Below are 27,809 nucleotides of genomic sequence, written 5' to 3'. Positions count from 1 at the left end.
GGACGGAGGCGTCGCCCGGGCTAGCCCGGAGCCGGCTCCCTCTGTTTCCTCGTAAATAAAGCGCCCGGCCGCGGCCGGCCGTATAAATGCCGCTGCGGCGGGGCCGGCTCGCCCTGCCCCACGCCGGAGAGCGGGCGCGGGCGCAGGTAGAGCCGTCGGCGGGCGGGACGGCGGCGGCGGCGGCGGCGGCGGCGGCGGCGGCGGCGGGGGCCCCGCCGCTTCAGGACGCGGACAGCTCTGCGCCGCGGGGCCGAGCCGCGCCCCGGGCTGAGGGGCGGCGGGCGGCCGGGGGAGCAGGCGGCGCGGGCGGCGGGCCGCCAGGGGGTGCCGGCGCGGGCCCTCCGCCTCAGGCGGGGCCATGGCAGCGGGCGAGCGGGCTGAGGAGCCGCTGGCGGAGCTCAGCCACTACGTGGTGGCGCGGCCCATCTACAGCGAGGCGGGCTTCCAGGAGGAGAACGAGCGGCGACCGCCGCTGCCGCCCACGCTCCGCGAGCGGGCGCAGGCGGCCTGCAGGTGGGTGGCGGCGCCCCGGGGGCGCCCCGTCAGGCGCTGGGAGCGGGGCGCGGCGGGCCCGCGGGGGAGCGGTGAGGGGAGCCGGGCGCCGCCGGCGGACGCGCCGTGCCGGCGCCGGCCAACTCCAGCCGCCGAGGGATAAAGGGGCCGGAACAACGCGGGTCTCTGGACGGATCGCTCTTCGCTTCCCTGCCTGTCAAAGCGCGTGGAGGCAGCCGCCCGCAGGCTGCTTCCCGCAGGAGGCAGCACCGCGGACACCGGTTCGTGCCCCATCCCTGTCTGGAAGGCACGGCCGCGACAGTCCCTGCCTCTCGAAACGTGCGTCGCCCCAGCTTTCTGGCGGCTTGGGGTTGCTGGGGGCTTCCCGGTTGCAGCCCCGTGGGGTACGTTCATCTCTTGGTTTTTTGCAGATGTTCGAGAAAAAGGGCCTTTCAGGTTACCAAGTCCTTTCTGCCCATCCTGGAGTGGCTGCCCAACTACCGGGTGAAAGAGTGGCTGATCAGCGATGTCATCTCGGGGGTCAGCACCGGCCTCGTCGCCACCTTGCAAGGTAAAGCCAGGCACGTCGGCCCTCCGTTCTGGAGGGCGGTTCTGTGAGGGAGCCGGCTGAACACAGGGATGTTATGTAGATGGAATTACAGATCTGAGACTTGTTATTTAATACGAGATATTAGGTATTATTTTGCGATAAATAATTGATGGTTTCAATTTATTCCTTTTTTCTCTGCTTGGCTAGAAGATTTAACTTCCTTTGATGTGCTATCAAGATGTACTTAACTTTTTTCCCAAGACTTTTACTCAAAGAGTATTCGTTTTTATGTTTAAAATTGTAAGTACATTGTGATAAATCAGATAGGTCATGTGGTCTTATTTCTCTTTCTTGGGTATCTGAGCCTATAGCTCTCCTGCAGCTGCCTACAAAAATCTAGTTATTGCCCCAAAATCATGCAACCTTGATATCTACTCACCTTTAAAATTTGGCCCGTAAGGTTGCTCAGATATCTGCAGAAAACAACTCTCAAGGAAGTGGCGGCATATTCACATTAACAGAATTTATAAACTTGATGGATATTTACAGTACGTGGCTTGCAATATCAAATTTTCCTTATTTCCTTATTCCATTTACTAGGAAGGCATTCAGCAGATGAAGAAATAGAAGAGTGGTAGAAATAAGCAGAAATTAATTAAAATAGGCTAGTTAAGGGAGACTTAAAGGGCAGAACCATTCTGCCCGAGGCAGCTGATAAGGTCCACTTTCAAAGACGAGACTAGCTGTAACCCTGACACAATCCAGCACATTCATTTCTTTCATCTCAATAATGTTCTTACACTATTTTCACAATTTTTCAGGACTGGGGGAGGTTAAGCTAGCTGTGTCAAGCCCACATTTTCCTTCAGTGGAAATTAAGTGCTTGCACAAGGGGGCAAAGACTCACATTGGGAACAAAGAAAGCAGTTTACACATTCCCAGTTAGCCGCAAGTATTCCCTACTACTGCCTGTTCCCTTGGAGTGTGCTAGGAAGGCACAGACTGGCAGCAAAAAAACGTTACAGACTTCTGCCCCAGGCAGAGGGTGACCTGCGAAATAATGAAGTGACTTGTCCACAGCCCCGCAGAGAGTCTGTGTCAGAGCTGGAAAATCTCTGCCGGCAGCGGTGCCACAGTTACAGGACTCCCCTGCCTTTTAAAATGAACTGCGCTAGATGGGACTTTCATATGACTTTTTACAGCTATTATGCTCTTACTGTAACCACCTCATGTATTTTTTCACAGTGGGGCTGATTTTCTCACAATTAGATTCCACTTGTAAAACTGATTTCTGAAATATACTGTTTGGTCTCCCACCTAGGTATTAAAAAAAAAAAAAATTTAAAAACCCCAAATTAGTGCAAATCTAAATCTAGCGGTAATTTAAAAAAACTATAATAATTCTGAAATTCTAAATCATGCGATACAGGGAAAATTGGCCAAAATGTTTGCCAGAAAAGAGGCTTCTGGCATCTTCAAGTCCCTGCGGTCCCTAACTCCCAGCAACTGTGTGTGTTGCTTGCAGTCCTCCCACCAGTCACAGTAGTATGACCAGGACTTCAATTGTTTTGAGCTCTGATAGGTTTTTGCGGTATCTTTGAAGGAGAATACTACACCCTGCAGTGGGAGCTAACCGGGATATGATACTGAAGGCAACTTTTTTTTTTCATTGTTTGTTGGATTTGACAGCTTGAACAGGTATATAAAGGAAGACGATGATAAGGATCAAAACTCAAATTTGTGTGATTTACTTTTGGTTTTTAAGTTTTTAAGCTGATACTGAAAAAAAAAGTGGCCTGATTTTCAGAAGGGCTGAACGTACTGAAGCATATTTGTAGTGCAATAATTCAGAGTCTGTGCTTGAAATTTCTGTCTGTAACTAGAACACTTCACATATCATTCTTTTCTTTCAAGGGGCAGACCATTCACTCTTGCAACAGTGTTCCCCCACTTCACATCTGAGCCTGTTTTGTGCTGCCTATACAAATATAGGAACATCTTTCAGTACTTACTCATCCGGCTACCAGTGTGGGATATACAATCATTTACAGTCATTGATACTCACATATGTGCCTGCAACTGATTTACAGACAAAACACGTTCTAAATTGTATCTGGACAAAAGGAGTAAATCTTTCTGAAAGTCTATTCTAGACAAGATAGTAGTTTGTTGAGAGATTTTAAATCTGATGTTTTGATGATCTATCATTTCAGGTTTGGCATATGCTTTGCTGGTTGCAGTTCCTGTTGGATATGGTCTCTATTCTGCCTTTTTTCCCATCCTGACATACTTTTTCCTGGGAACTTCAAGGCACATCTCAGTTGGTAACTGCATGTGTTCAAATTACAGTGAATTACCTATTACAAAATGTTAATCCTCACTGTGAACATTCATATTTCATACAAGATAACTACTTTCTGAACCAAATTGGTTGTGCTGAATATTAATATTGGTGGGTCTGGGGGACTGAAGGCTTACTTATTTTCTGTACAGGCAACTGTGCGTAATAGCTAACTTCAGTTGTGCCCATGCGTGCTTTTTGCTTGCATTTATGCTGAACTTTAAATCTTGTCTTTGGCTACACTCTATGCAAGAAATTACAAGATCAAGGCCTCAGTAGGCATTATGGACAGACATTTTGTCTATCACCTAAAGCTCAAGATGGCTAAAACGGAGCTCTTTTAGTCTTCTCTACAAGCCTTCCTTGCTGCATCCTTTTTTTTGATCACTGTGGACAATATCATCTTCTTGCCTGTCGCTGAGACCCAGAACCTGTGTGTGCACTCCAGCCTCGCTCTAGGTCCTCACATCAAGGCTATGGGTAAACCTTGTTGATTCTTTCTGAATACTTTCTTTAAAATATGGGGTTTATTTCCTGTCAGTTCTCATATTTAAAATTCATGTTACAGCTTGATCACTGAAGTTTCTTTTTCTCCATTCAAACCAAATACGGTCTTTCCTTGTTCATATCTACTGAGAATAGATTGTTTTCCCCTCCCAAAGCTTTGGCATGATATTACGCTTTTTCATCAGCTTTCTTCTCTGCTGCATCAAATACTTCTGTATGTTTTCCCCACTTCGTTAGCCTCTTCTTCTCCTACCTGTCAGCTCACATTGCTATCCAGGTCTGAGTTGTCGCCTCTGCTTATGTTGCCATTCCTACTTTCTACATTATCAAATACTCCTTTTTATACTTTCTCCAATACTCTTACTCATGAGGTGTCCTCTAAGGTATCTGTAAAATTAACTTATCCTTCAAGATATTTTATGACATTTTCCTTTTCTGCAACAAATTTTAGTAAATAACTGCAACAAATGCGATTACTTTTAGATTGTGTGTTGCTGACACAATGATCACTTACTTTCTCTGTATCTTGCCCAAAGTATAGTTTCAGTCATCTTTAGCCAATGTAATACCACACTACTGCCCAAAGATGTGGTCCTACCCCTTGGTGCATGTTCCTGCCACCACTGTGGTGTTGGGATTCCTAACCGTGCAGCTATGTGGCAATCTGGATCAGCTGCAAACTAACCACGACCAAAAAAAAAAAAAAAAAAAAAAATGTTGCTTTCAGCTGGATCGGTGCTCTGTTTTGTCTGGTTGTGGTGCTGATACAATGAAGATGGTTGGAACATGTTGCCCCTTTTGGCCTTGGTACAGCTCTGAATTGGCTTAAGCAAAGCATGAAACTGCACCTGTGTGTAGAACGTAAGTTATATAAGGAAGGAATTCTATCTTTGTGTCATGTTTGCAGTGCCTGTGCCTCCTGGCCCCCTAATAATACTAGTGTACCTCAGTTAAAATATTAAATTGATTTTCTGATTTAGAGTTTGCTTGTCTAGTCTGATAAATGCTTCTTTTTGATATATATTAAACTTTAGTGTTTCTGTTTGTCATTACAGGTCCATTCCCTGTAGTCAGTTTGATGGTGGGATCTGTTGTATTGAGCATGGCCCCTGATGATAATTTTCTCATAGATGGCAGTAATGCTACAGGGACTAATGGTACTGGGACACTGATAGACACTGAATCCAGAGATGCGCAGAGAGTGCTGATTGCTAGTACCCTCACATTTCTGGTTGGAATTTTACAGGTAAAATAGTTGGCTTGAGGACACAAGGTTGATGTTGCTTTAATTTTAATGGGAAAACATACGACATGGAAATACCTCCTAGGGCAGTAAGACATGTTCCTGGGGTAAAACACAAAAATGAAGGAAAGTCATCTCAAACTCTGAAGAGCTTTTGGGGGATTATTCCTCTTATCCTGGGCAGAGTCTGTGGCAGCGTGACTGGGAGCACAGACAACAGAAGACTAGCCCTGTGATTGCAGACCAAGAGACCTGCATGAAACTAAGTGCTAATGGTGCATATCCTGGAGCATCCTTTCACACGTTTTTTCAGGTCTCCTTTATTTCCTTGGATGGCATGATATTAAGCTACACTAGGCTGCAATGGGGGAAGATGGTCCTAAGACTCTGTATAAACAAAGAGAAAAGAAAAAAGCATAAGAAATCACCAAATAAAAGTGTACCTTTCTGTTGTTTAGCAAGCTATTATTCTTCATGATTTTTCCAGGTAATATTTGGAGTCCTTCAGATCGGTTTCATTGTGAGGTACCTTGCAGATCCACTAGTTGGGGGATTCACAACTGCAGCTGCTTTTCAAGTGCTTGTGTCACAATTGAAAATAGTCCTAAATGTTTCAACTAAAAACTATAATGGTGTCCTTTCCATAATATATGTAAGTATGCCCTCTAATCTGTTTTGGGTTTATGCCAGAATTTTTATATAATTGTTTATCTTCTGCTTCCATTTCATACAGGAATGGTTCATATATGTATGTTGCTAAGTATAGGGCATTAATTTAGTTCCCACTCAAATGAAGATCTGCAGCTGTTAATTTATAGCTGTGTGGCTCTTAAGTAGCTGCTTTCAGGGTTCCCCAGACAGAAAGTCTAATTGCCATCTTGAAGTCTTTCAGCAGAGCAGTTTTTCACATAAAGTTTAAATGTAATTATCCAGCAAAACAGTTCTTCTCTAGGTTGTTACTTTCTGTCCCACCCCTTGCTTTCTGGCTTATTGTGAAGGATGTTTCATCATTTCTTAACACTGTCACGTCCCTCTTTACTCTTAAACCAGCAGGTCATTCTGGTAAAGGGCATCATTCTCCATTCCACACGGTAGCCATACTTGTGAATACCCAAAGAAGGGTGTAGATTCCCACCCTGCAGCCAGGTACCTACTGCTTAGCTAATGTGAGGCTAAATGTTGCTGTCACAACTCCATTTGTTGGTCTTAGAGAAAATGATCAAATGGAGAAATGTCTTGGCCGGATTACAGAAATACCGAATTCCTAGAGATCTCATATTACGGAATAGTCTCCTTCCCCAGGAAAATTATTGAGAGTTTTGTCACTGACTTCAGCATGAAACTATTCAGGTTTATAGTATTTAAGATCTTCCATAGCACTTCACATTAGAATAACAGATTTCTAAAAGAGGCTGTTTTAGACAAAAAAAATGTATTTACAGATCTTACATGCCAGTTCAGGCAACCAGACTAGCAAAAATACATTAGACATCTAGATTAGCAATAATAGGATGAATATAACTACAAACAGCAAGGTAAAATTTAGAAAAAAAAATCTGATGGACTATTTGGAAAAAAAAAAAAGGTATTATGTTCTGGGACTTTTCAGAACTAATGAAAACTCTTTCCCTCAGAACAAACAAAATTAGATGAGAAAAAGTACTATCTAACAGACCTTAGAGCATACCTGGCAGGGTGATGGACTCATTAATCCAGCAGGTTTTCTATCTCAATTTTTTATGTTTATTGAAGGGTAGTACATTTAGTAGAAAGTATTTTTGAAAAGGAATTACATGGTTCTTCCAGCTCCTGCAAGTCTGAGTGGAATGCTTTTTAAGTTAAAGCTCAAAGCTTCTGTGTTCTTACAGGTATGCCAAGTCAATGTGTTTGCAGATGTGTGTAGAGCAAAGAAATTGTGATTTCTGGTCTGCTCAGCCAGTGACTTGCTGTGTCAGCTTCAGCAAATTTTGGACTTGCTTCAGAAGTGGTGTTTAACAAACTGCAACACTAAGCATCCAACATTAGCAGAATCCACAACCTGAAGTTAGGAAGTTACTGTTCCCCTGTGAAGTGGGGCGGTGTGAGAGACGGTCAGTAAGAATGGGGTCCTTGGTAAGCAGTACAACAGGCAAGAAATGGCTTCAGTCACCTGAAGAAAGGCATGTGATTCAGTGTTTCAGGAAGGCTTCTTCTTTAGCTTAGAAAACATAGCTGATTAAGCACTCAGATGTTTTATTTCAAAACCAGAGTCTTTTCAGAATGGTAGTAGTGGTACTGCTGCTGCAACCCTCCCCTTGCCTTTAAACTGACAGCTCAGTATTTGGGAAGCTTACCAGGATGCAAGAAGTCTGTTTCTAACCTCTTTTCTACCAGATCATTCTGTTAAATCTGCTTCACTATGCATGGAATAATTAAATTTTCTTGGAGACAGCAGGCAAGTGAGTATTGCCTTGATGCTCAGGAGGAGGATGGAGGAGTATTTGTAGCTTTTCTGTAATCAGCCCTTCGTGTTTTCTCTGTACACTTGTTTGCTATAAACAGTAGGACCAAGCAAGGGCATAGCAAGGGTAGAGAAGGGAGCTGCCTATTGCAGCCCTGTTGTGAGAGTCCTCCAGCCTGGGACTGAACTGTGCTGGGAAGGTTAATGTACCATAAGGTGAAGTTTAGTGAATGCTTTTCTCAAGTGCAGGATTCTCCACAGCCTGGCAGGACCCACGTGTTCATATGCATTCTATGGATGTCGACAGTGGAAATAGGAAACATGTAATCCACAGACCATATGTACTAGGCACATAGTGAACCAGAGTTTTGCCCATGGGTCTGCTAGCTGTCTTTTGAATAGAAAAATGAGGATCTCCCTTACTATTCAAAGTGAAGAAGCTATAGATCTTCCCTTCCTTGCTCCACGAACAGGTAGAGGTAGAACACAGGTAGGGGTTTAGCACTTCTTACTTAGTGTTAATTTCCTAAAATTCAGGAAGCAGAAGCCCCCTGTGTGTCAATTCTTGGAGTTACGCTTTTTCAGTTGAATTTACCATTAAATCTATTCACTGATTCTGTAGCACGCTGACAGTACAGTATCCTCGGGCTCCTCCAGGCCTCAACAAACAAGTAACTCTGCCTCCTCCAAAACCCTGTGCATCTGGATCTTCTCATGAGTATTTTCACATCCTTCAAGTGGACACGGGCATGTTTTATGTTGTCATTTTTATTTTTCAGACTCTTATTGAAACATTTGAAAAAATTGGTACCACCAACATTGCAGATCTTATTGCTGGACTCCTCACCATTTTTGTCTGCATGGTAGTTAAAGAAATAAACGATCGGTTCAAACACAAGATACCTATACCTATACCAATAGAAGTTATTGTGGTAAGCAAAGGAGCATAATAGAAATGGATAACAGATAAAATAGATGGTACTAGCTACAGGAAGACAAGAACTCTTTTTAAGTATTAAAACTGCTGTTTGATTTTATTACAGACAATAGTAGCCACTGGCATTTCATATACTGCTGACTTGGAAAAAAAATACAATGCAGGCATTGTTAAGAGCATTCCAAGAGGGTGAGTGCTTTTGTTTTCTGGGAAATAGGTATTATTTTAATTGGCTAAAAATGACAGTGGTAAGAGTAAAGACATAAAAGAGATATTGAGAGCTGTAACCTGAGTTTAGAACTCAGAGCTGGAAACTTCCTGAAGTTTACTTCTGGCTCTGTCAATTATGCAACCTAAATATGATGCCTAGCTTTCCTTCATCTGTAAAACGGGCTTAGGAACATCTACCTGATTCATGAAGTTCATCTGAGAATTAATTGCTTCATGCTCTTGAAATGAATATATGACTATGGAAAATGTAAAAAAAAAAATTAAAGGATTTTTAATAATGAAATTCTGCATAGATTTAATTTCTGTAGACATGAATTATCCCACTATGGTTGATATTCATGCCACAACTGTTATCCCAATCAATCTTGTCACTTCCATAGTCATAGAAGCAAGGATGTTGAGGATTACACTGGTAGAGACTTTCACTTGAAAGATTCAGAGCACTTCACAGTAGTAACCTTCACATTCCATTTGGTATTCAGGGCTTGATTAATTAAAATTTGTGGAAACACAGTAGGGGATAAAATGTTTTTGAGATCTTCTGAAGAAGTATGTTAACAATAGTATGAAGTGTCATTAACATATTTATGTAATTCATCATACTATTCAATACATCCTTTATTCAATGCTTCAAAAAATGTACTTTTTCACTTTGCTATCATAAGGCCAAATCTCAGTCATGCTGAGAACAATGGGAGCTTTGTTGCTGACTAATAGCATCAGGATTTGGGCTATGGTGAGCTAGATAAGCATGTTCTGTATGTCAATGGCCTGTTTCCACCTTTTTATTAACTTGAAACATTACACTTCATATTATAAGCAACCTGTATGCCTCCACCTCAAACTCCTTGACAATTCTAGTAAGAACAGAATTTGATCAAAGTTGATAACACTAATATATTTTCTAAATGCTAGATTTTTGCCTCCTGAACCTCCAGATGTCAGCCTGTTTTCCCAGATGATAGCAGCCTCCTTTTCCATTGCTATTGTTGCTTATGCTATTGCCGTATCTGTGGGGAAAGTATATGCAACCAAGTATGACTATGCTATTGATGGAAACCAGGTATGTATAACCAAAATAGTTTATAAACATAGTGAATTTAAGTTCTGTTTCATGTTGACTTATGTAGCCAAATGAAAGAAATGTCATTCACACACATTTTTCAGACTAAAGTTGAAGTCTGACAGGAGAAATTCTTTCAACTTTGAAAAGAAATAGCTGAAGTGGCCATATATTACCTGACAATTTTACTACATAGAGATGAGCCAGATATGCTCTGTCTTCAGTGTGGGCTTTTCATACTAATTAATTCCTTCTGTATTGCTTTAGTGACTGCAGTAGCTCTGGAAAGATAATTAAAGCTAAGCACTGTATAGGGGAATTTTCTGGTGATGTCAAGTTGACATGGCCAGCTTTAGCAACCTGCTTTCCATTTCTATTTGTAAGGCATATTTTGAGGTGAGTTGCTGGGGGGGTGTGGGGCATGGAGGGAGGCAATGTCAAGCTAAGAAGCTGTTCTGGACAGCTTTATTTAGGCTTAGTCTACATGCAGGATTTGTATCAGGTGAATTTTTCAGTTAAGGCATGATTTTATTCCTACAGAATAAATTGTTGTACTTCTCAGCACGACAGCAGTTACATCAATATAAATATACTTGGAACTGTGTGGCTAAGTCCTGCAGCTTCACAAAAGTAAATGCCCACCAGCATATGAATATACTTGAATAACTGTCTGCACCAAATGGCTGAATTGTTTTAACTATTGGTTTCTACAGGCACATAGCTAGAACGTTACATGAGCTATGTATGCATTGACAAGCTCTTAAAGAATTCCTGCAGTTGTTCAGTGTCTTCACCAGGGGTTATGTGGCTTGCCCATGGGCGTGGGAGAAGAATGTCAGAAAGCTTCCTTGTCCTGCATCTATGCTAATTTTGAATTTTATACTTTGAACGTATGAGAAAATGCACTCACTACAATAAATAGATAAGCTATTTTAAGATATTTTAGTACTAATGGATTACATAAAGTTTGATTTTGGAAACACTGTTTTGCAGTGTAACAAAATTATACTTCTGAACATGCCAGTCACTTTACAATGCACAGAGTTCATATCTGGTAACACTTTGATTTAAAGTTGCCTAAAATGCATTGACTTTCAGTTTAATAAATCTGAATGAATAATACGTATTCCTGGAAGTGCTGTTTATGCTGTTCTTTTGTTGAATATGCTATTCTGCCAGCACTGATGTGCTTCAAAGATACTAATTAAATATTGTAGTAATAGAATTACTGTCTGTAAAAGCAAAGTGCCTTCCTTTCAATACTATGCTATGAATTTTACACATAGCAAAGGTTAAATGCAGCCATGAATGATGGACACATTTTTTACTTGAACTGGAGAAGTTAAAATAACATCATAAGAGCAGGTAGTAAAATAATTTTGAAGGATGGGTCCATACTATTATCTGCCAGTGTTTATTTTGTCTTCATAGATTCATAGATTATTAAGACCTAAGAACAGTAGGAACCATACTTCCAACATTTTCTTGTGGAGTACAGCTGTTACACAGGAATAGGCATGAATCATCTAGGTCTGTTGTGTTAAGGAACCTGACTTTAAAATCCTGTTCTTGTAGCTGGAGCTTAAAGAAAAGCTTACAGGAAATTTCATTTCGGAGAAAAGAAGGGAGAGAGTCAAAATCAAATCTCAAATTATATTTTTAAAAAATTGCAGTGAGTGAAAAGTTCTTGTGTCTGTGTCAGCTTGGTGAAAACAATGTTACTGTCAATTATATGGGGTTGCAGGCAGCTCCCAAATGCTTCATTTCCCAGCAGAGGAATGGCCCAGATCCCAGGACATAAAGCTCCAGGGTCCTTGTCACTTGAGCAGAACAACCAGCATCAGTAGGCGCCAGCATCTGTGACCCTGGGGCAAATCTATGAGAACGCTGCCTGGGACTCAGCATGAGTTCATTGGGATGTTCAGAGTGAGAAACTTCTGGCTCAACAAACTAGAAGTTTTCAGTGAAACTGTTTTATTGCAAAGTTCCTGATTAGTTCTACTAATAATACAATGCTTTGCATTAATTAAGGCTTGTCTAAATGGAGACTGTTGTACTGATTAAAATTATTTGTTTAGCTGATGATACTTGGGGGTTAAATTTATACTAGTCCCATTTCTTGATGCAATTATACCAGTATAATTGTTAGAAATGTTAGATTTGATAATATTGATGGAAATAAGCTTTAAATATCTTTATACTAAGATGAGTATGTACAATTAGGGAGAGTATGCCAACTTCATTGTATTGGTTTCCAAACACAGGCAGTTACACTGGCACAAGAGGAATTTGTGTAAACATTTAACAGCTATTATTAATCCGTCTTCTCAATATTATTGTGCTACCTACTTTATAAACTACTGTAGAAGCTATTGTCATTCTCCATTGCAGAATTGTCTTCAGGCATCTGTATTTACAGCATCATCTAATTGTCTTTCAGGAATTTATTGCCTTTGGGTTCAGCAACATTTTTTCAGGTGCCTTTTCTTGTTTTGTTGCAACTACTGCTCTTTCACGGACTGCAGTCCAAGAAAGTACTGGTGGAAAGACTCAGGTAATGACCTCTTCTTACTAGTACTGTGCACGGGTAAATTTAATCTTGTATAGAGCACAGCTTTCACAATGGGATGAAAATAGCCCTAAAATGATTATGGTGCTGGCACATGGAAAGCCACAGGTATCTTAGCTAGCAGCTTGTGCTTTGGTAGTGAATCATTTTTGTAGCTTTGCCAGAAGAGGGCAATCAAGTTTTACATAGCATGAGTTACGTTAGGGGCCAGAAATCCTTCAAACCTAATTCCCCAGAATTTCATTCTCAGTTAAGGGACTGAGTTTGTCACAGTAGGAATTCAGGATGAGGGAGGAAATCCTCTTGCAGCTGTCTATTTGATATTTAAGCTCCCATGTGCTGGCCTGAGCAGCCCTGCTATTTGCCATTCATCTGACCATGTGCCATCTTTCTCATGTTGAGTAAGCTACTCTGTTTTACAGTACTACGGCTTTGCATTTTTTAGCAGTGGATAACTACAGGTTATCCAGCAGCCCCTTTTCCGGCTGACACACAGACTCTGCTCCTTTCATCTCTCTATGGAACGTAACCCCTCCAAGAGCTACTACCTTGCGTGCAGTTGTTTACACTACCTGCTTAATTGAATTCCCTCTGTGTTAGCTGAAGCGTGTAATGATTGCCCATGTATGCCTAAACACAATGGCATTTTGGCAGGTCTTCTTGTTCCTAAAGAAATGTAATGTGCAACTACTTGTACATTTTTCTTTGTAATCCTAGAAACATAAGATAGATTCTTAATAAGTTCATTTCCTATAAACACTCTGTTCTTCGCAGGTTGCTGGTATAATCTCAGCTGGGATTGTTTTGATTTCCATTGTTGCCCTGGGGAAATTGCTAGAGCCCTTACAAAAGGTACCGTACTTGTCCTCTGCAGCACAGCCACCAGCACCAATCAGATCCAAATGCTCAACTTTGATGGGCCGAATTAATAGCTCTGTTTAAACTATGGTGACTGATACCAGATGAGGCTCTGGTTCATAGTGTATGATGCTGAGTGTTATCTTAATATGCGTCTTGGCTTCTGAATAACACTTTTCCATCATTTTTCTTCACAGTCTGTGTTGGCAGCTGTAGTCATAGCTAACTTGAAAGGGATGTTCATGCAAGTGTTTGATGTTCCCCGTCTGTGGAGACAGAATAAAGTGGATGCTGTAAGTAACTGAATTTTTTCTTTTCTCCTGAGTGTTTTTGTCTGGTTTTCTTTTTGCCTTTTAATGCCATCCAGGTTTCTCTTAATTATCATATAAACAGAATTTTGTAGGGTTAACATCAGAAAACTTCAATGTGCGTCCTCAAAATGCACATGCCATGAGGCCAGTTAAAAATTCCCTGTTTTAGAGTTTTACATGGTATTCTGCTTATCTTCTTTATTCCCTATACCCTACAGTAAGGGTGCCAATCAGGGTATTCCTGTGCAGTGATGACTCCTTCATAGCAATTACCATAGTTCACAGCAATCTTGTGTTGAGATGGCTTGAAAATCAGAATAAAGATGGCCTGTTGCCACCTTTACCATTCTGCTTTTATCTTTTGTACAGTTTAAATGGGTCAGAAAAGCTGACCTTTTCTTAATTCATGTACATATATTTATGTTGTTACCACATTAGCATGCCATTTGCCTGGATAATCTCAGGTAGTCCTCAGAAAAATATGTTTTCTTGTTGTAGCAAGACTAATCCAAGCTAGAATGTGGATACATTTAGCATGCTAAGGGATATGTGAGCAGGCTTTTCTTACAAACCACTATAACCATATCTCAGGGTACTTGCTCACACCTCCCACTGTTTTTTCTGTGGAATAGATCTTCAGTGTGGCTATTGGGACAGGAAAAGATTGTATGGAAAGTATTTTCTCCATGCAGTCCTTACTATGCTTAGATTTTACAGTGTGTGTCATTGGGCAGTACCTGCCTTAGGTAGATCTGAAATTTTTTAGTCAATTGTTTACTAGTTCTCTTTATAGGTAAAAGATCCCACTGACTTCAGTGTGAAGTGCAGGCACTCAGCTTTTTGAAAGATTGGGTCCACTGGGTGTTCTGCCTGGGCAGTGACGTAGGGAGGAACTGAGGACCCCACTTCAACTGTTCTGCCTGAGTATTCAGTGGAGACTTTAGAGAGTGCCATCAGCCTGCTAATATGAAATACCTCTCTGCAACAGTTCTGATTCTTAGATATCACTGAGGAGCCCCCTTCCCTCTCTATATGTCTGCAGGTTGGGCATCTTACAGTATTTTACATCTCGGGAAAATAAATTCTTTCCAAATTCTAAAGAAAGATTAACAAAGACTGCCACCACCAGAAAGAAGAAAACGCAATGGTTAACTGCATGTCCTTCAATTTCACCAAAGTAACTGGATCCTTGAAAAATGTTGTTATGTTAAAAAAAAATTATTTCCTAAAAAGCTAACTATGCCTAATAAGATAGTGATGGATAGAAGCATCTTGGAGGAAGAGGAAGACTTTTGTATGGAAGTCAGCTAATTACTAGTGTGCTATGATCATCTCCAAAGTTAAATTCTTCTGCTACTCATATTGTCTGGTCTAGTGATTCCTTAGCATGACCAGGAGTTACATGTTATAATTAAGAGACTTTACATTTGTTATTTCCTCTCCAGATGATCTGGGTTTTTACATGTGTAGCATCCATCATTCTGGGACTTGATTTGGGATTACTTGCTGGCCTTTTGTTTGGATTGCTGACAGTTGTGCTGAGAGTTCAGTTGTAAGTAACACAGAATCAGAAATAATTGTTAGTGTTATACCATGAAAAAAGAGGACAATATGCTGAAAAGCAAGATGAATTGTGGCAGAAAATCTGCTTGGGTTTACAAAAATTTTGAAATGGAAAAAATCTATTCTTTAGAACAAAACACTGTTTGTGTGCTATCATTTAATTACCCTGATAAAAGAGAAGCTGCATTATTTTATCAGTATTTATTCTATATCATGTTGGGTAATCTGGTGGTACTTAGCCGTATGTTATTTATGCACCCACATAGCTGAGGTCTGGAAAGGGAGAGGAACATTTCAGATCAAATATAAAAAGATGTATGAATGGCTTCTGTAATTAATTGATCCTTGTAGTAACTCTTAACATGTAATACTACTACAGTATGTTGCACATGCCAATAACCTTTTCACTTATTGCTTATACAAGACTGAGTGTATGCCTGTGCAAGGAGAGGAAGAGAAACCATGAGAGTAAGACAAAATTTTGTGCTTGTGGCTGATTTATTGCTGTTCAAGAACATATGGTAGTGGAATAGTGAGAAAAGGTGGCTTTGCAGAATCTTATTTGGCCATCTTGTTACTTTTCATTGATCTTTTCTCTGAAAAAACAACATAACTCCTTTCCTTCAGCCTGGACTACAGAGAGTATGGTTGCTAGCAATACCAAAGGATAGTTGCACTGTCAGCAAATGCATAAAAATAAAGCCTTGCAAAATTTGTTACAGAATAGTATATTATGAAAAATGGAATTTGTAGAGCCTCAAAAAACATTCCCAAATTCAACTCAGGTATGTGAAATCAAAATACAAAAGGAAGGTGAGGCTTTACAAACTTCAAAACAATTTGTTTCAACTGTTCAAAATATATCTGGAAACTGCAAAATATTTTGGTTTTGTTATTGACTGAAATAAAAATTAAAAGGGTTGGACAAAAAGTTTTACATAATCTGAAAAGAATGTAAATGTATTGTTTCAGTTGATTTGAAACAAAAAAAGTGATCTAATTTTTTCAGAGTAAAAAAAAAATTTTTTCATTCAAACCAAACTAATCTGCTTTTAAAACATTTTTCTGGTTTGGGAGACAAATGGAAAAAGTTATTCATTCAGCTCTACATAAAAATGGTGCAGCAAGTAGGCTGAGACCAAAGTCCCTTGTCTTTAAAAAGGACCATTCACTACAAATCAGAAAAAGACACAAAACATACAACACACTTGTAATGAGGCTATTAGTTTGGCAGAAGGGAGCAGACTACAAGAGTCTATGACAGTTTGTATGCAGCAATCCCTTCAATTCTGTGAATGCCTAAGTATGATGTTTACCTTCACTGAATTTTCTTTTTGCTTCTGTTAGTCCTTCATGGGGTGGCTTTGGAAACATTCCTGGCACAGACATCTACAAGAAGGTCAAGGAGTACAAAAATGTAAGTAATTTCTGAGTTGTTTCCCTTCAGTCTACAAGCCAGTGTAAGACAAAGTTGTGCCTTGTATATTGTGGACAATTTGAATTTGGAAGTGGAGTGCTCAAAGATAACAACTTTCAGCATTAAATTCTTCATCTTGATCCAGATGGTTGGTCCATATTGCATGCTGGGGCTGTAAGCTTCTAAAAACTGAATCACCTCAATTATCAGCAAAGATACGCCATTTTGTGTGAATTAGATACGTAGTTGAACTGTTGAAACAGTTAAACTGCTTCTTATTAGCCAAAATATGGTTGTTGCTGCTTAACCTTATATTCTTTGGCAACAGGTTATAGAACCAGAAGGTGTGAAGATTCTCAAGTTTTCAAGTCCAATTTTTTATGCTAACATCGATGGACTGAAAAGCAGCCTCAAATCCACAGTAAGTGATATGTGATAGTTTTGGATGCTTCTTAACTGTCTTTTGAGTTTTCCTCAGAATTATATCTAGGTAAAGTTATACAATTTAATTTTGATCCTTTTTCTGTAGGTGGGATTTGATGCAGTCAAGGTATATAATAAGAGACTCAAAGCACTGAGGAAGATACAAAAGCTAATCAAGAAGGGGAAGTTAAAAGCTACTAAGGTAAAGCGTTCTATTTCTTTCTATTCTTTCTCAAAGGATTACTGTTAGAACTTACTACTTTAGCCTTAATTATAATTGAGTTCCTCTGTACTCATCTTCAAAATCAAGATGGAAAAGTGTGATTTATTACTATGGTAGGAAGTCTGGGACCTGCAGGAGACTTAGCAGAGCAGTACACCTATTGCCAAAGACCCCACAGATTCAGACAGCTGTGGCAGACATAGTGTTAACAGGAGTGGAAGCAAGAGATTCCCTGATCTTACCTCTACCCCTCACCACCTCAGATTGTCTCTGTGGAGTAAAAGTGCTGGCTCTTTCATGTGTACATGCTCCTATCATCCGGCTTCCTATGCAGAGGTGAGCTGTGTCAGTTGGCTGGTAGACATAGCCTTCCACATCCTCTTTAAAGAAAGCAACATACGTTCCTCTGAGTATGGAATGTACACTTCAATAATTAAATGCTTACAGGACTGGACAGGTATAGGCAACCTATTAAATCTCTAGAGCTGGAAGGTAGAAATGGGTTTCCTGTTGCCATTGCTCTCAGTGCAGGATGCAGTATTTCCTGTATATATTATAATTTATGATGCACTTAAATGCTCAGTTATGTGACATTCCAGCTTTTGACCTAGTCATTTTACCGTGTTATCATATATAGTAAATCTAATTCAAAGCTGAAAATACCAGTCTTAAATATCTCCTAGAAATAAAGCTATTGAGGGAGGGAGTAGCTCTGAGGTATTTATTTTTCCAGATAGTGGCCTTTTTGCAGGAAGATGCTCTTTTAACAAAGAAAAAAAGAGGAAAGGTAATACACTGCACAGAGGAGGAGGCAATTATGTGCTCTATCTTGTTTTTCTTTAAATTCTGGGATGCAGTATTGTGACCCAACACTAAGGGGACAGACAGGTTCTTTTAGGGATCCTTGGCAGAATGATGATGACACTAAATTGTAGTTAGAATTAAAGCTTTATTTTTCTTAACATGATTTTATGATTAGTATAGCACAGAATTTATGATTAGAACGGCATGGGATTTCTACAAACAGAATCAATGTAGTACAATTTATAAGTAGCGTAATACAGAATTTATAATACCACTTAACTTAAAGTTTCTAGATCACCTAGACCCTAACTTAACTTATGGTTTTTAATCACCTGGACCTCTGCAGATTGGGTCAGATCTTAATACACAGTTTGATGTATCAATATAACAATCATAATCTAGACTCAAAAATCATATAAAAGAAGACAACTCACTCACCCAGTCCTCGGAGGAAGCAGATGACAGTGGAGGCGTCCCTGGCCACTGGCGGGTCACAGGTCTCACTGTCCAGCAGCAGTTCTGGTCCAAATTCCCCACTTAGGACTTGTAACTGCTTAATTTTATGGACAATGCTCTGTGCACTGTTACGCTTCCCTGTTCTGTGATGGGGTCATCAACAACACCTGGTTGGCTGGATGCCTGGGACCTTAAAGGCTGGCAAGGGAGTAATCAGCCTGGCACACTGGAATCTTGAGGCTGGTAGGGAGGGGATGAAGAAATCTGTTTCATTTATCTACTTAGTCCACAGGACCTTCAAGGCCTGAGAGTGAGGGGAAAGGGAACGAATACATGACCTGCTCGGTCACAGAGAATGGCTGCATGCCTTATAAATTGGCATTAGTTATGCTAACCACATTACCAGGGGTCAGGAGCAGGGGCTACGGTCGCAAGTGTCGGTCTTGTTCATTCCTGAAACAGGAGTTATCACAGGGAAGTATTTTCTGTAACTCCAAAACTTTCTCCATGATTAAATGCTATCTTCCATATGTTATCTGCACATTAGAATGGCATCATCAGTGAGCCTGGTATTAATAATGAAGCTTTTGAGACTGATGAGGACCCTGAAGACAACGAAGATCTTCAAGTTCCCACCAAAGAAGTAGAGATCCAGGTGGACTGGAATTCAGAACTCCCAGTCAAAGTAAACATCCCCAAGGTGCCCATCCACAGTCTCATTCTTGATTTTGGAGCAGTAACCTTCTTGGATATTGTAGCTGTGAGATCAATAAAAACGGTAAGAGCATTTTTTTCTGGTGCTCCATGAAAATGAAACTAGTCAGTAGTATGTAAATTGAGAGCTGTTAGCTGAAGTTAATTTCTGAAGTTTTAAAAGTCTGTTCTTGAAAAGTACCTTTAAAACTTACACAGCAAGAGGTAGAATATTGGGGTGTGCATACTTTATGTGGAAAAAAAAATTAAAAAATGCATTAAAAGAACAATATGAAGGTTGCACAGTCAAGTACTCTAAAATGAGAACTGCAAAATGTGGTCCTCTTGTATGCATATGTTCTGAAATATTTTAGTTATATATTTTCTTTCCACATGCCTCCTGCTTTAATCTGGGCACAGGATGATGCTCACTCAACACAGAGGTAGTAAAAATTTCATCTCACTTCAGTCTTTAGCAACAAAATGTATTTATTCATTCCATATTATTTAAATTATGACAGAATGAAGAATGATTAATTTCTTTATAGGGTTTTCTGTGGCTAATATCAGAGCGCTTCATCAACATTCATTAATTCATCTTCAAACATCACACTATGTGATGAGAAGATAATATTCATAGTTTAGGGAGAGGGAAATGAGGTGAAGAGATAAAGGCCAAGTATTTCCGTTATTTTTTGGTGCCCTGTTACAAGTGTGTAGGACCAGATTGTGCAGTCTTTAGTCTTTTATGATACTTTGTATGTTCAGACTGCTGCTTTCACTAACTTCATTTTGCAGTTGGTACTGCTTAGCCTCTCTATAAACCACATCTTAGATTACTCAGACTCTAGTTTATCAATGAACAGAAGGGGATGGAATTAGCAATCACCTCTGAAAATACTAAGAGACTTGCCTGCCACCAGGGAGCCAGGGGTAGAATCCAGTCTCCCACCTTTTAACTAACTGAAATACAAGAATGCTGTGTGCCTTGCTTCAGCCTTCTGCCTAGTTTCAATTCAGTTCCGGCTTCTGACACAAAAGAGCTAGGGGGTCCACAGATATGACTCTTCCCATATGCAGCTTTTTCATCCAAGAACAGGTCCTTCTGGTGCACTGCATGAGGGAAAAATCTGTGTAAAAAAATTTGCATGTGCCAGTGAAAGATTGTATCATATCACACGTACATGGGGAGAAATAAAGTTTGCTCAGGCCCATGTGGTTCTCACTTGAAAATACATGATTATTCATATTATGAGATCAGAATGAGAACCTTAATAGGCAGCAATGTATATATGCGTAAAATTGATAGTTCCACTTACATAGTTGAAGATAGGCCACTTCGGCAACCAGGTACTTAACTACTGGATCTTTAGGTATAGCAAAGTATAGCAGTTCCTTATTTATGATGAATAAACAAAATATACAATTTGGAATGAAAACACTCAGAAACAAATTAATTGTGTGTGTGTGCCTACACATTACACATATAGACATATATGTATTTTCTCCTTACAGGCTTTATTTATTTATGTCCTTGTTGCAAACTTTTATTTTTTTAGATAATTAGAGAGTTTGAGAGAATTGATGTGAGAGTATACTTTGCTTCATATCAAGGTAAACATCCGAATATTTGTACTACCACTCATGCAAAGAATAAAATGAATATGAGAAGGGATCTCTAGATGTGTCTGTGGGAGCATTTGTTCTAATAAAAATGTGAATTATCACACTGATAAACATGGTGGGCTGCGGTGGGACACAAGGAATGGTGGGGTTTAAAGGAAATACGGAAAGTAAAAGTCAAGACAAAGCTATGGTTGATTGACTTGATTTGGCTGTACGTTTGATTTCTGATAGTTGTAACCATGTATTTTGACATTTATTTCTTAAATTTCTTCAAATTGTATTAACCTGTTACAACTTTATTTTATTCAGACAACCTTATATCTCAACTGGAACGGAGTGCCTTCTTTGATGATATTGTCAGAAAAGACATATTCTTCTTGACTGTCCATGATGCTGTGCTCTACATAAGGAATCAAATGACATACAGTGACAACCAGGATCCCATCTTTGAGAAGGTAAGAATATCCAGTAGTACGTTTCCCTTCCTTCTATCATCTAGCGTTCATTCTTGCAATTTCCATTACGGCATGGCACGTTTGAAAACTAGACATAGAGCTGTAGTACAAATAAAGTGAGAGTCTAGTAAATTGGACAGCTTCTGTAGTACATAAATATCTTGCTAGATCAAAGGAAGGGTCTGTCGACCCCAGAATCTTGTTAGTGAAAAGAACACGAGAAATAGGATATATGGAGAACACTTCATCCTAAGACACATTTTCTAGTTTCTGACCACTGGCAGCTTAAGAACTTCCTTAGCTGGAGGTTGCATTTGGACCATTATATTTAATTGTCGCAGAAGGAGTTCTCTTCGATGCATCTGTCATATTCCTTTTGGAACCCCTTTACACGTTTTAGCTTGACACTATCCTGTGGCCATGGGTTCTGTAATTTTAAATGTGTTATATGACAAATATTTAATCCTGTTGGATTTCTGGATTTTTAGCTGCAATGAATAATCATTCCTTGCTCCCTTTCCCAACACTGTTAATAATTTCATATACCTCTGATCAAAGCTGAAGAGTCCCATTCTACTTGGTGTGAGTGTGCGTGGAAGCTGTTCCATGCTAGTGTTCATTCCTACTGCCCTTCTCTGTGCATTTCCTAGTTGTGTTTTTTGAGATAACCAGAATACTCTGTAATGTTTAAAGATGTGGACCCACATTAGAAAAATGGCCTTATAATGTTCTCCTGTCTTTTCACCACAATTCCTTCCCTAGCAATTGCTATTATAGTATTATAAATAAATAGTAATTAATATTGCTGTTAAATAACTAGGATGGAGCCCTTATTTTTTTTCGATAATTTTTGCTTACTACCCAGTATCTAGAAGTTTCGTCCTGTCTTATAGTAGAGATTAACATTTTGACAGAGCCGTACAGCAGTTTAGAAATCGAATCTGCTTTTATTATTTTTACAAAGCCATAACTAGTCATACAAAGAGAGGCAGGACCAAAAGCTTTCCAACATGTAAGTTTCTCTCAGCTGAACTAAAGCAACAGCTTTGTCAAGGAACAGTGAACAACAGATTCCTGTGAGTTGTGGAACTTATATTAAGGTAATTCAGAGTAATAAATCAATTTCAATGAAACAGACAACGTGTAACTCATCACGTTTCTTAATTTCTTTCTACCAAGATTTCACTCATGCAGGAGTGTAAAGAACCCATAGAATTCACAGAAACAAGCCGTCCTGATGATGAACTTGATGTTCAGGAAGAGGTACGCACTTTAGAACTGATTGTGTCTATTACTTATGGAACACTGCTGGCTTTATTCCTTTGCCTGTAGCATTGAGTCATGCTGTGAGAGTATGGTGGCTGATCTGAGCCCTCAACAGTTTCCTTCTCCATAAATAAATACCCTCCTTGGGCACCTGGATGTCAGTGCTTAGTGGAGGAAGGCAAGGTCTTTTTGAGATGTAGTAGATTGTATGTGCACAAGCGTCTCCTGATCTCTGTCACTTTAGGACTACTTTTGCCTTACACAGGCAAAAGTCAGGTGCCTAAAAGAAGACATGGTAGGGCTTGAAGCACCCAAGTCCAAAATTACTGTCAACTTTCACCCTTCATTCCTCCTTTTAACACAGCAGGCATCTTTTTGCACAATGTAAACATTTTACAGGAAGCTGCAGCAAAGCAGTGTACTGAACATAACTAACACGCAACAACACAAGTCCATTAAAGCAATACCATGATATTTTGTATTTTCAAAATACTGCCAAAAAAGAAGGTAGCACTTACTGCTGAAAAAACAGTGCAGCACACAGGTCACTTATTCAGAAAATAGAAGATTGGGCTAAATGCCCTTTTATTGCCCGAGATGAATTAAACTAGTGATGCATCAATACCTTGGAAGTATTATAACACTCCATGTAGGTAAAGGCATGATTATTATGTGTCCCTGCTACTGTGGTACTAGTCAGAACTCTGTTCTTAATTCCCTGTCTAAAATGGGGCAGTGCCCTGTGCTTGGTCTCTCTGCTTCAGCTGCAGGAATGCTGTGACCCTCCTCTCTGTCACGCTCTAGCAAAATCCTGCAGCAAGGTTGCTACACATGTGGGATGTAGAGGTCCCTGGAGGGAAGTCGGTAAGGGGAGGTTGTGGCTGGGTAGAGGTTCTCAGCATCACTCTGCATTGTAGTTTCTACCATAGCATGAAGTCCCATAGGAAAAGGTAAGGTCAGCTTGGAAGGCAGATTGGTGAGAGGAGAAACTGAGACCCTAAGCAAAAGCCTCTCAAACTTCATCAGGGCTTGGTAAGTAGATTGTGATACTTGGTACTCCTGATTCACCCCCTCCTTTTTTTGGTTGGTATGAATATTGCAAAAGACCCAAACATTACTCTTTATCACTAATATAGGGAGAAGCACTTCCCAATCCTCTGTAAGTCACAGCACAGAAGGAAATGAAGGATTAAAAAAACTAGAAAGACACCATGACTGTAACAGAAGCATTTGGGAATGGCAGGCCAAAAAGACTTGAATTCTGATTTCTATTCACAGGATTGCTTAAATATTTGTATTATTGTCATTAAATAAGAAAAGAAGCCAGACACAGAACTACCAATCCAAGGTCAAAGAGTGTTCTGAGAGGTTTCTGTCCTCCACCTTTATTGGCACGTTTTGAAGGTGAGAGCTAGTAACCTTCAGACCTGCAGCTTCCCGACTGAATTGTCCGATGCAGACACAAGTCAGAGGGACGCTACCTCAGAACAGTTACTTTCTCTGTACTTTCACTGACGCCAGGTTGAACTTGGTAGTTTTTAGTTAACACATACACAAACATTTTATTTTTCCAAGCGGTGTGTACTCAGAACTAACCATGACCTGTTTCTCTCCACCTTTTGAAAACCATTTCACTAGGCTATGCGCAGACTTGCTTCATGAAGATGGACTGCTGGTACTGTCTTACCTGTGAACTCACAGCAATATTTATGCACCGGTACTATATAAGCATTTTCTGCAGTGAAACTAATCTTTGCACTTGAAGAAAACCCTGATTGTTTGTCTGAATGATACAGATCTCTAGAAACCTCCAAATTTTAGCTAATGTTATCCTGGAAATATTCTGGACCTTGATTCAGCAAGCACTTTCTGGTATGATGCATTGATTAAAAAAATCAGAAGACTGTTACGAAAGATGTGCTCAGTTTTGGGACTAGTCAGGCAGAAGATGCATTACATTGTTTTATCAGTGCGTACAGGATGAGAAGCTGCTTTGTGGTCTGCCCAGAAAAGTCAAAGAGACCAAAATGTTTGGATGGCAAGCCGTTAGTTCTGCATTTGTACAATGCCTAGCGAGAGCGCAGGAGTTCTAGCCAGCCAAGGCTTTGCAATTCTAGACCATTAGTGTGAGCATACATGCTGACACATCTTGAAAAATGTATCGTGATCATTTTTTCCAAGCAATTCCTTAAATTGCTCCAGGTTGTTAGATAACTGAAATGGGTGACAGGTGAAACAGTCACATGAACAGCAAACGGCACTGAACTACTATAAAACTTTAAATAGGACAAGTTTCAATAGAAAAGACCCTTGGGTATGGGTTCATTAGTTCTGTATTAATCCCATTGTGGCAAATCATACACTACTACTAATGACCGTCCCTAAAATGAAGTATACACAGAAGATTATTTTGGCTAGGTTACATATCTTTCATCAAGAGGCAGAACATGACGTAAATTAGATTCATGAAAACCTTAGTCCCCAAGTACTTAATGGAATCTGTAGAACAGGCTGCTACTGAGTGCAAGTAAGAATGTGACCTAGTATAGAGGTTTGTTTTTTTTAAAATGGAAGATAGGAGTTTATTTAGCTTAATGAATAATTGTATTTTTATATAGCATAACTCTTCTTTTAATATTCTACATCAAACTTCTGCTGTTCTTTTACATTTGACAGTCCATAACGCACAAGTGCAATAATTTACAAAAGATAAAGGATTTGACCTGCAAAACTTTAATCTTTACTTTAGGACTATATAAAATAGATACACAGGAAATCAATGTTCTTACTTTTCATGAAGAAGAAATGTGTTTTGATGGAAAACAGACTGCTACCTTAAATTTTTTAGCACTACATTAACTTTTTAAATGGAAAAAAACCCTGCATGGTGAGGGAACAGTTAGTAACAAAAGTGTAAGAAATGTCCAAGCATAAAGTCCCTTTAAGTTTCACAATGTGGGCTAATTAGCTTCAGTATGTTCATGTATTTTAAGTCTCCTTATTTGATTACATCAGAGAAATTTTCCTATATCACACTGCACAGAGATTTTTACTGCAAGTAATGTTAGCGGAAAATCTCAGGTGAAAAGTTAAGCACTAAATAAATTACTCCGTCCTAAGGACCTGAGTGAACTCCATCAAAATCAGTGAAAAAAATCCTATAACCTTCAGTCAGTTGGACAGTATCTTACACAGTAGGTAACAGCACCAGACTGACATCTTTATTCTCTAATTATGGCAAAAACTTCAGTCCTCATGACAGCGAAGTTTCCCATTTCAAATGCAATACAGGCTTGAACCTAGATGATATTGATGTTCCAGTCCAAGCCAGCAAAAAAGCAGGTTTGTATTTACAAAGACATATGCCATTTGTATGTCAGATTGGCATCTCCACAAGCTGAGAATTACGCGTGTGTTTTAAGCAGCAAATCAGACTGATCTGCACCTCCTCACACCGAAGTATTAATTTCTATTTACACTAATGCTTAGGCTCAGGCTGTGATTTGACAAGTCACACTTTTATCGCTACCCGTCCTCATTCTCTCCCCTTCCATTCGCCAGCCTAACGCAGGAGGTTGGCACTTCTGCCCACATTACTGACAAAACTTCCCTGTCAAGCCATGGCCCCAACTTACATCAACCCGAATGAAAGGCACTGTTGCCAGCGCACAAGGCCAGTAACAGGACAAGGCCAGTAACATTTCTCAGAAGCTCTATTGCTTTTCTAAAGTGGATATACATTTTACGTAAAAAGTAAAAGTAAAATATTCTACCTGGGACTGGTAAGTGAGCTTTCAGCTAATTTTTATGCATAAACTCATACCGCGGAAAAGATGGTATAACAAAATGATAGCAATGGACTTTTTTTTTCCTCAAGAGAACATCTGCACTGTGAAGTTTGAATATAGATTCTCACTCGACAGAAATGTGGGCTTACGTTATTTTTTGAACCTTCTCCAGCTCTTGTCCATACAGGTATTTAGAAAAACAGTCAACAGTCTTCCAGTTTCCTTTCTAAATATGACATTTCAGCTGGAATTAGTTGTGATAAAATACGATGCAGTGCACTTATTCTTGGCCTGCATATTTCTTCAAGGCATGGTTGTATTTATTCTTAATTTAACTGGCACAAAACATTCAGCTTTTCCTGAAAAACAGCATTTCACACAAAGCCTAGAGTTACACAGAATGGCAAGAGGTAACACGCAGAAGGCATTCAAATACCTTTCTCAGTGGGTCCGGGGGATGTGCTTCTTAATTTACTCTCTATGTATCCATCAAAATGAAGGATACCAAAATAATGGATTTTTGCAATGAAGCTAAAATTCTACACAATTTTGTACTAATTCAAGCATCTGTAAGTAATGCAACTAGATGTGCTTATCTTTTTCCAGTAGAATGAAGAAATTGTATTTTTGTATGCATTTTGAATATTACTGTTCTGTCTTTGCATGTCAGGTATTCAATTTGGAGATGTATTTTAAGTTTTTTACCCTTTTAAAAAGCTCCATTTTAAAAGTAATTGTATCCATTAACTAGAAAATAAAGTTGTGCATACCAAGAACCTGCTCCATGGCATCCACATTTGCTTTTTTTTAAACTCTTCTCTTTGTGAATTTATTATGGGGAAATAAAGCATATTACACAGGGATCAGCATCATGCGTCCCATGGGTCTGCCTTCTGAAGAACAACAAAGACAAAAGGGAAAACCTGTTCTGTCTGCCTTGTGGGGATAAGGCAAGAAACACTAGGCTTAAACGGCAGCTTTTAAAAGTTAAGGCAGTAAAGATAATGAGAAGTTGTAGGGACACAAGATCCCAATCCTGGAGGCTTTTAGTGAGACAGTCCCTAATCTGAAGTGCGTGGCATAGACCTGCCCCTACCTGAGGATTGTGGAGGGACTGCTCGAGGCCGCTTTCTACGCTATAACCTACGATTTAATCGTATTTTTATTTCTTTTCTTTCTTCAGTGCTGTAGAAGCGCTCTATAAAGACAGCATCCCACTGCATTACATAGGATTTACAAAATGCTGAGTTCATGGAAACGACACAAAGTAGTCTCTTGAGGCAGTGAGCTCTACTGCTGTGAAGCCTTAGGGAGGAGCACTGGAGGCCCACTGTTCCATCAAGTCGTTGGCACTGCTACAGCCCCGACTGCCAGGAATCAGCCGTTTCCACGGTAAAACGGAAGGCTGACCGTGAGCGGCCGAGGGAGCCCAACGTGGATCCGGATTCGCCCAACTTCTCGGAAGCCCGCACCTCACAAGCCACCCTCCCAGCACACCCGCAGGCAGGGCTGCCGTGGTTCCTGAGCGGAAAGCCCCCTCTCGTCGCCACTTC

General features: G+C 39.9%; 1 protein-coding gene across 3 annotated transcripts; it reads left to right on the top strand.

The window, feature by feature from the left end:
* The first annotated feature begins 329 nt into the window (after nucleotides 1–329).
* On the top strand, nucleotides 330–27,036 carry SLC26A4 (solute carrier family 26 member 4). Of its 3 annotated transcripts, XM_052789549.1 has the most exons (20): nucleotides 330–513; nucleotides 924–1,063; nucleotides 3,256–3,366; nucleotides 4,946–5,136; nucleotides 5,621–5,785; nucleotides 8,353–8,505; nucleotides 8,617–8,699; nucleotides 9,657–9,804; nucleotides 12,245–12,358; nucleotides 13,148–13,225; nucleotides 13,429–13,524; nucleotides 14,988–15,094; nucleotides 16,453–16,522; nucleotides 16,851–16,943; nucleotides 17,052–17,147; nucleotides 18,976–19,206; nucleotides 20,681–20,735; nucleotides 21,057–21,202; nucleotides 22,382–22,465; nucleotides 24,107–27,036. In XM_052789549.1, exons 1-20 carry the CDS (start codon nucleotides 359–361, stop codon nucleotides 24,128–24,130), a joined length of 2,340 nt encoding a protein of 779 aa, XP_052645509.1. In that variant the 5' UTR covers nucleotides 330–358; the 3' UTR covers nucleotides 24,131–27,036. The 3 variants fall into 3 exon arrangements, with proteins under 3 accessions (XP_052645509.1, XP_052645508.1, XP_052645510.1); XM_052789548.1 differs by lacking the exon at nucleotides 24,107–27,036 and having other exon boundaries at nucleotides 22,382–24,096; XM_052789550.1 differs by lacking the exons at nucleotides 330–513; nucleotides 924–1,063; nucleotides 3,256–3,366; nucleotides 24,107–27,036 and adding an exon at nucleotides 3,431–3,863 and having other exon boundaries at nucleotides 22,382–24,096.
* The last annotated feature ends 773 nt before the right edge of the window (nucleotides 27,037–27,809 follow it).

The sequence above is a fragment of the Harpia harpyja genome, chromosome 6 (assembly GCF_026419915.1).
Source record: "Harpia harpyja isolate bHarHar1 chromosome 6, bHarHar1 primary haplotype, whole genome shotgun sequence".
Classification (NCBI taxonomy): Eukaryota; Metazoa; Chordata; class Aves; order Accipitriformes; family Accipitridae; genus Harpia; species Harpia harpyja.
Note: the sequence above shows the minus strand (reverse complement) of the source record. Positions and strands in the feature narration are given on the sequence as shown.

Coding starts and splice junctions, on each gene's coding strand:
- SLC26A4 (XM_052789548.1), top strand. CDS start 359: ATGGCAGCGGGCGAGCGGGCTGAGGAGCCGCTGGCGGAGCTCAGCCAC. Junction 5,786..8,352: donor GTGTCCTTTCCATAATATAT/GTAAGTATGCCC, acceptor TTTATTTTTCAG/ACTCTTATTGAAACATTTGA. Junction 13,226..13,428: donor TGCTAGAGCCCTTACAAAAG/GTACCGTACTTG, acceptor TTTTCTTCACAG/TCTGTGTTGGCAGCTGTAGT.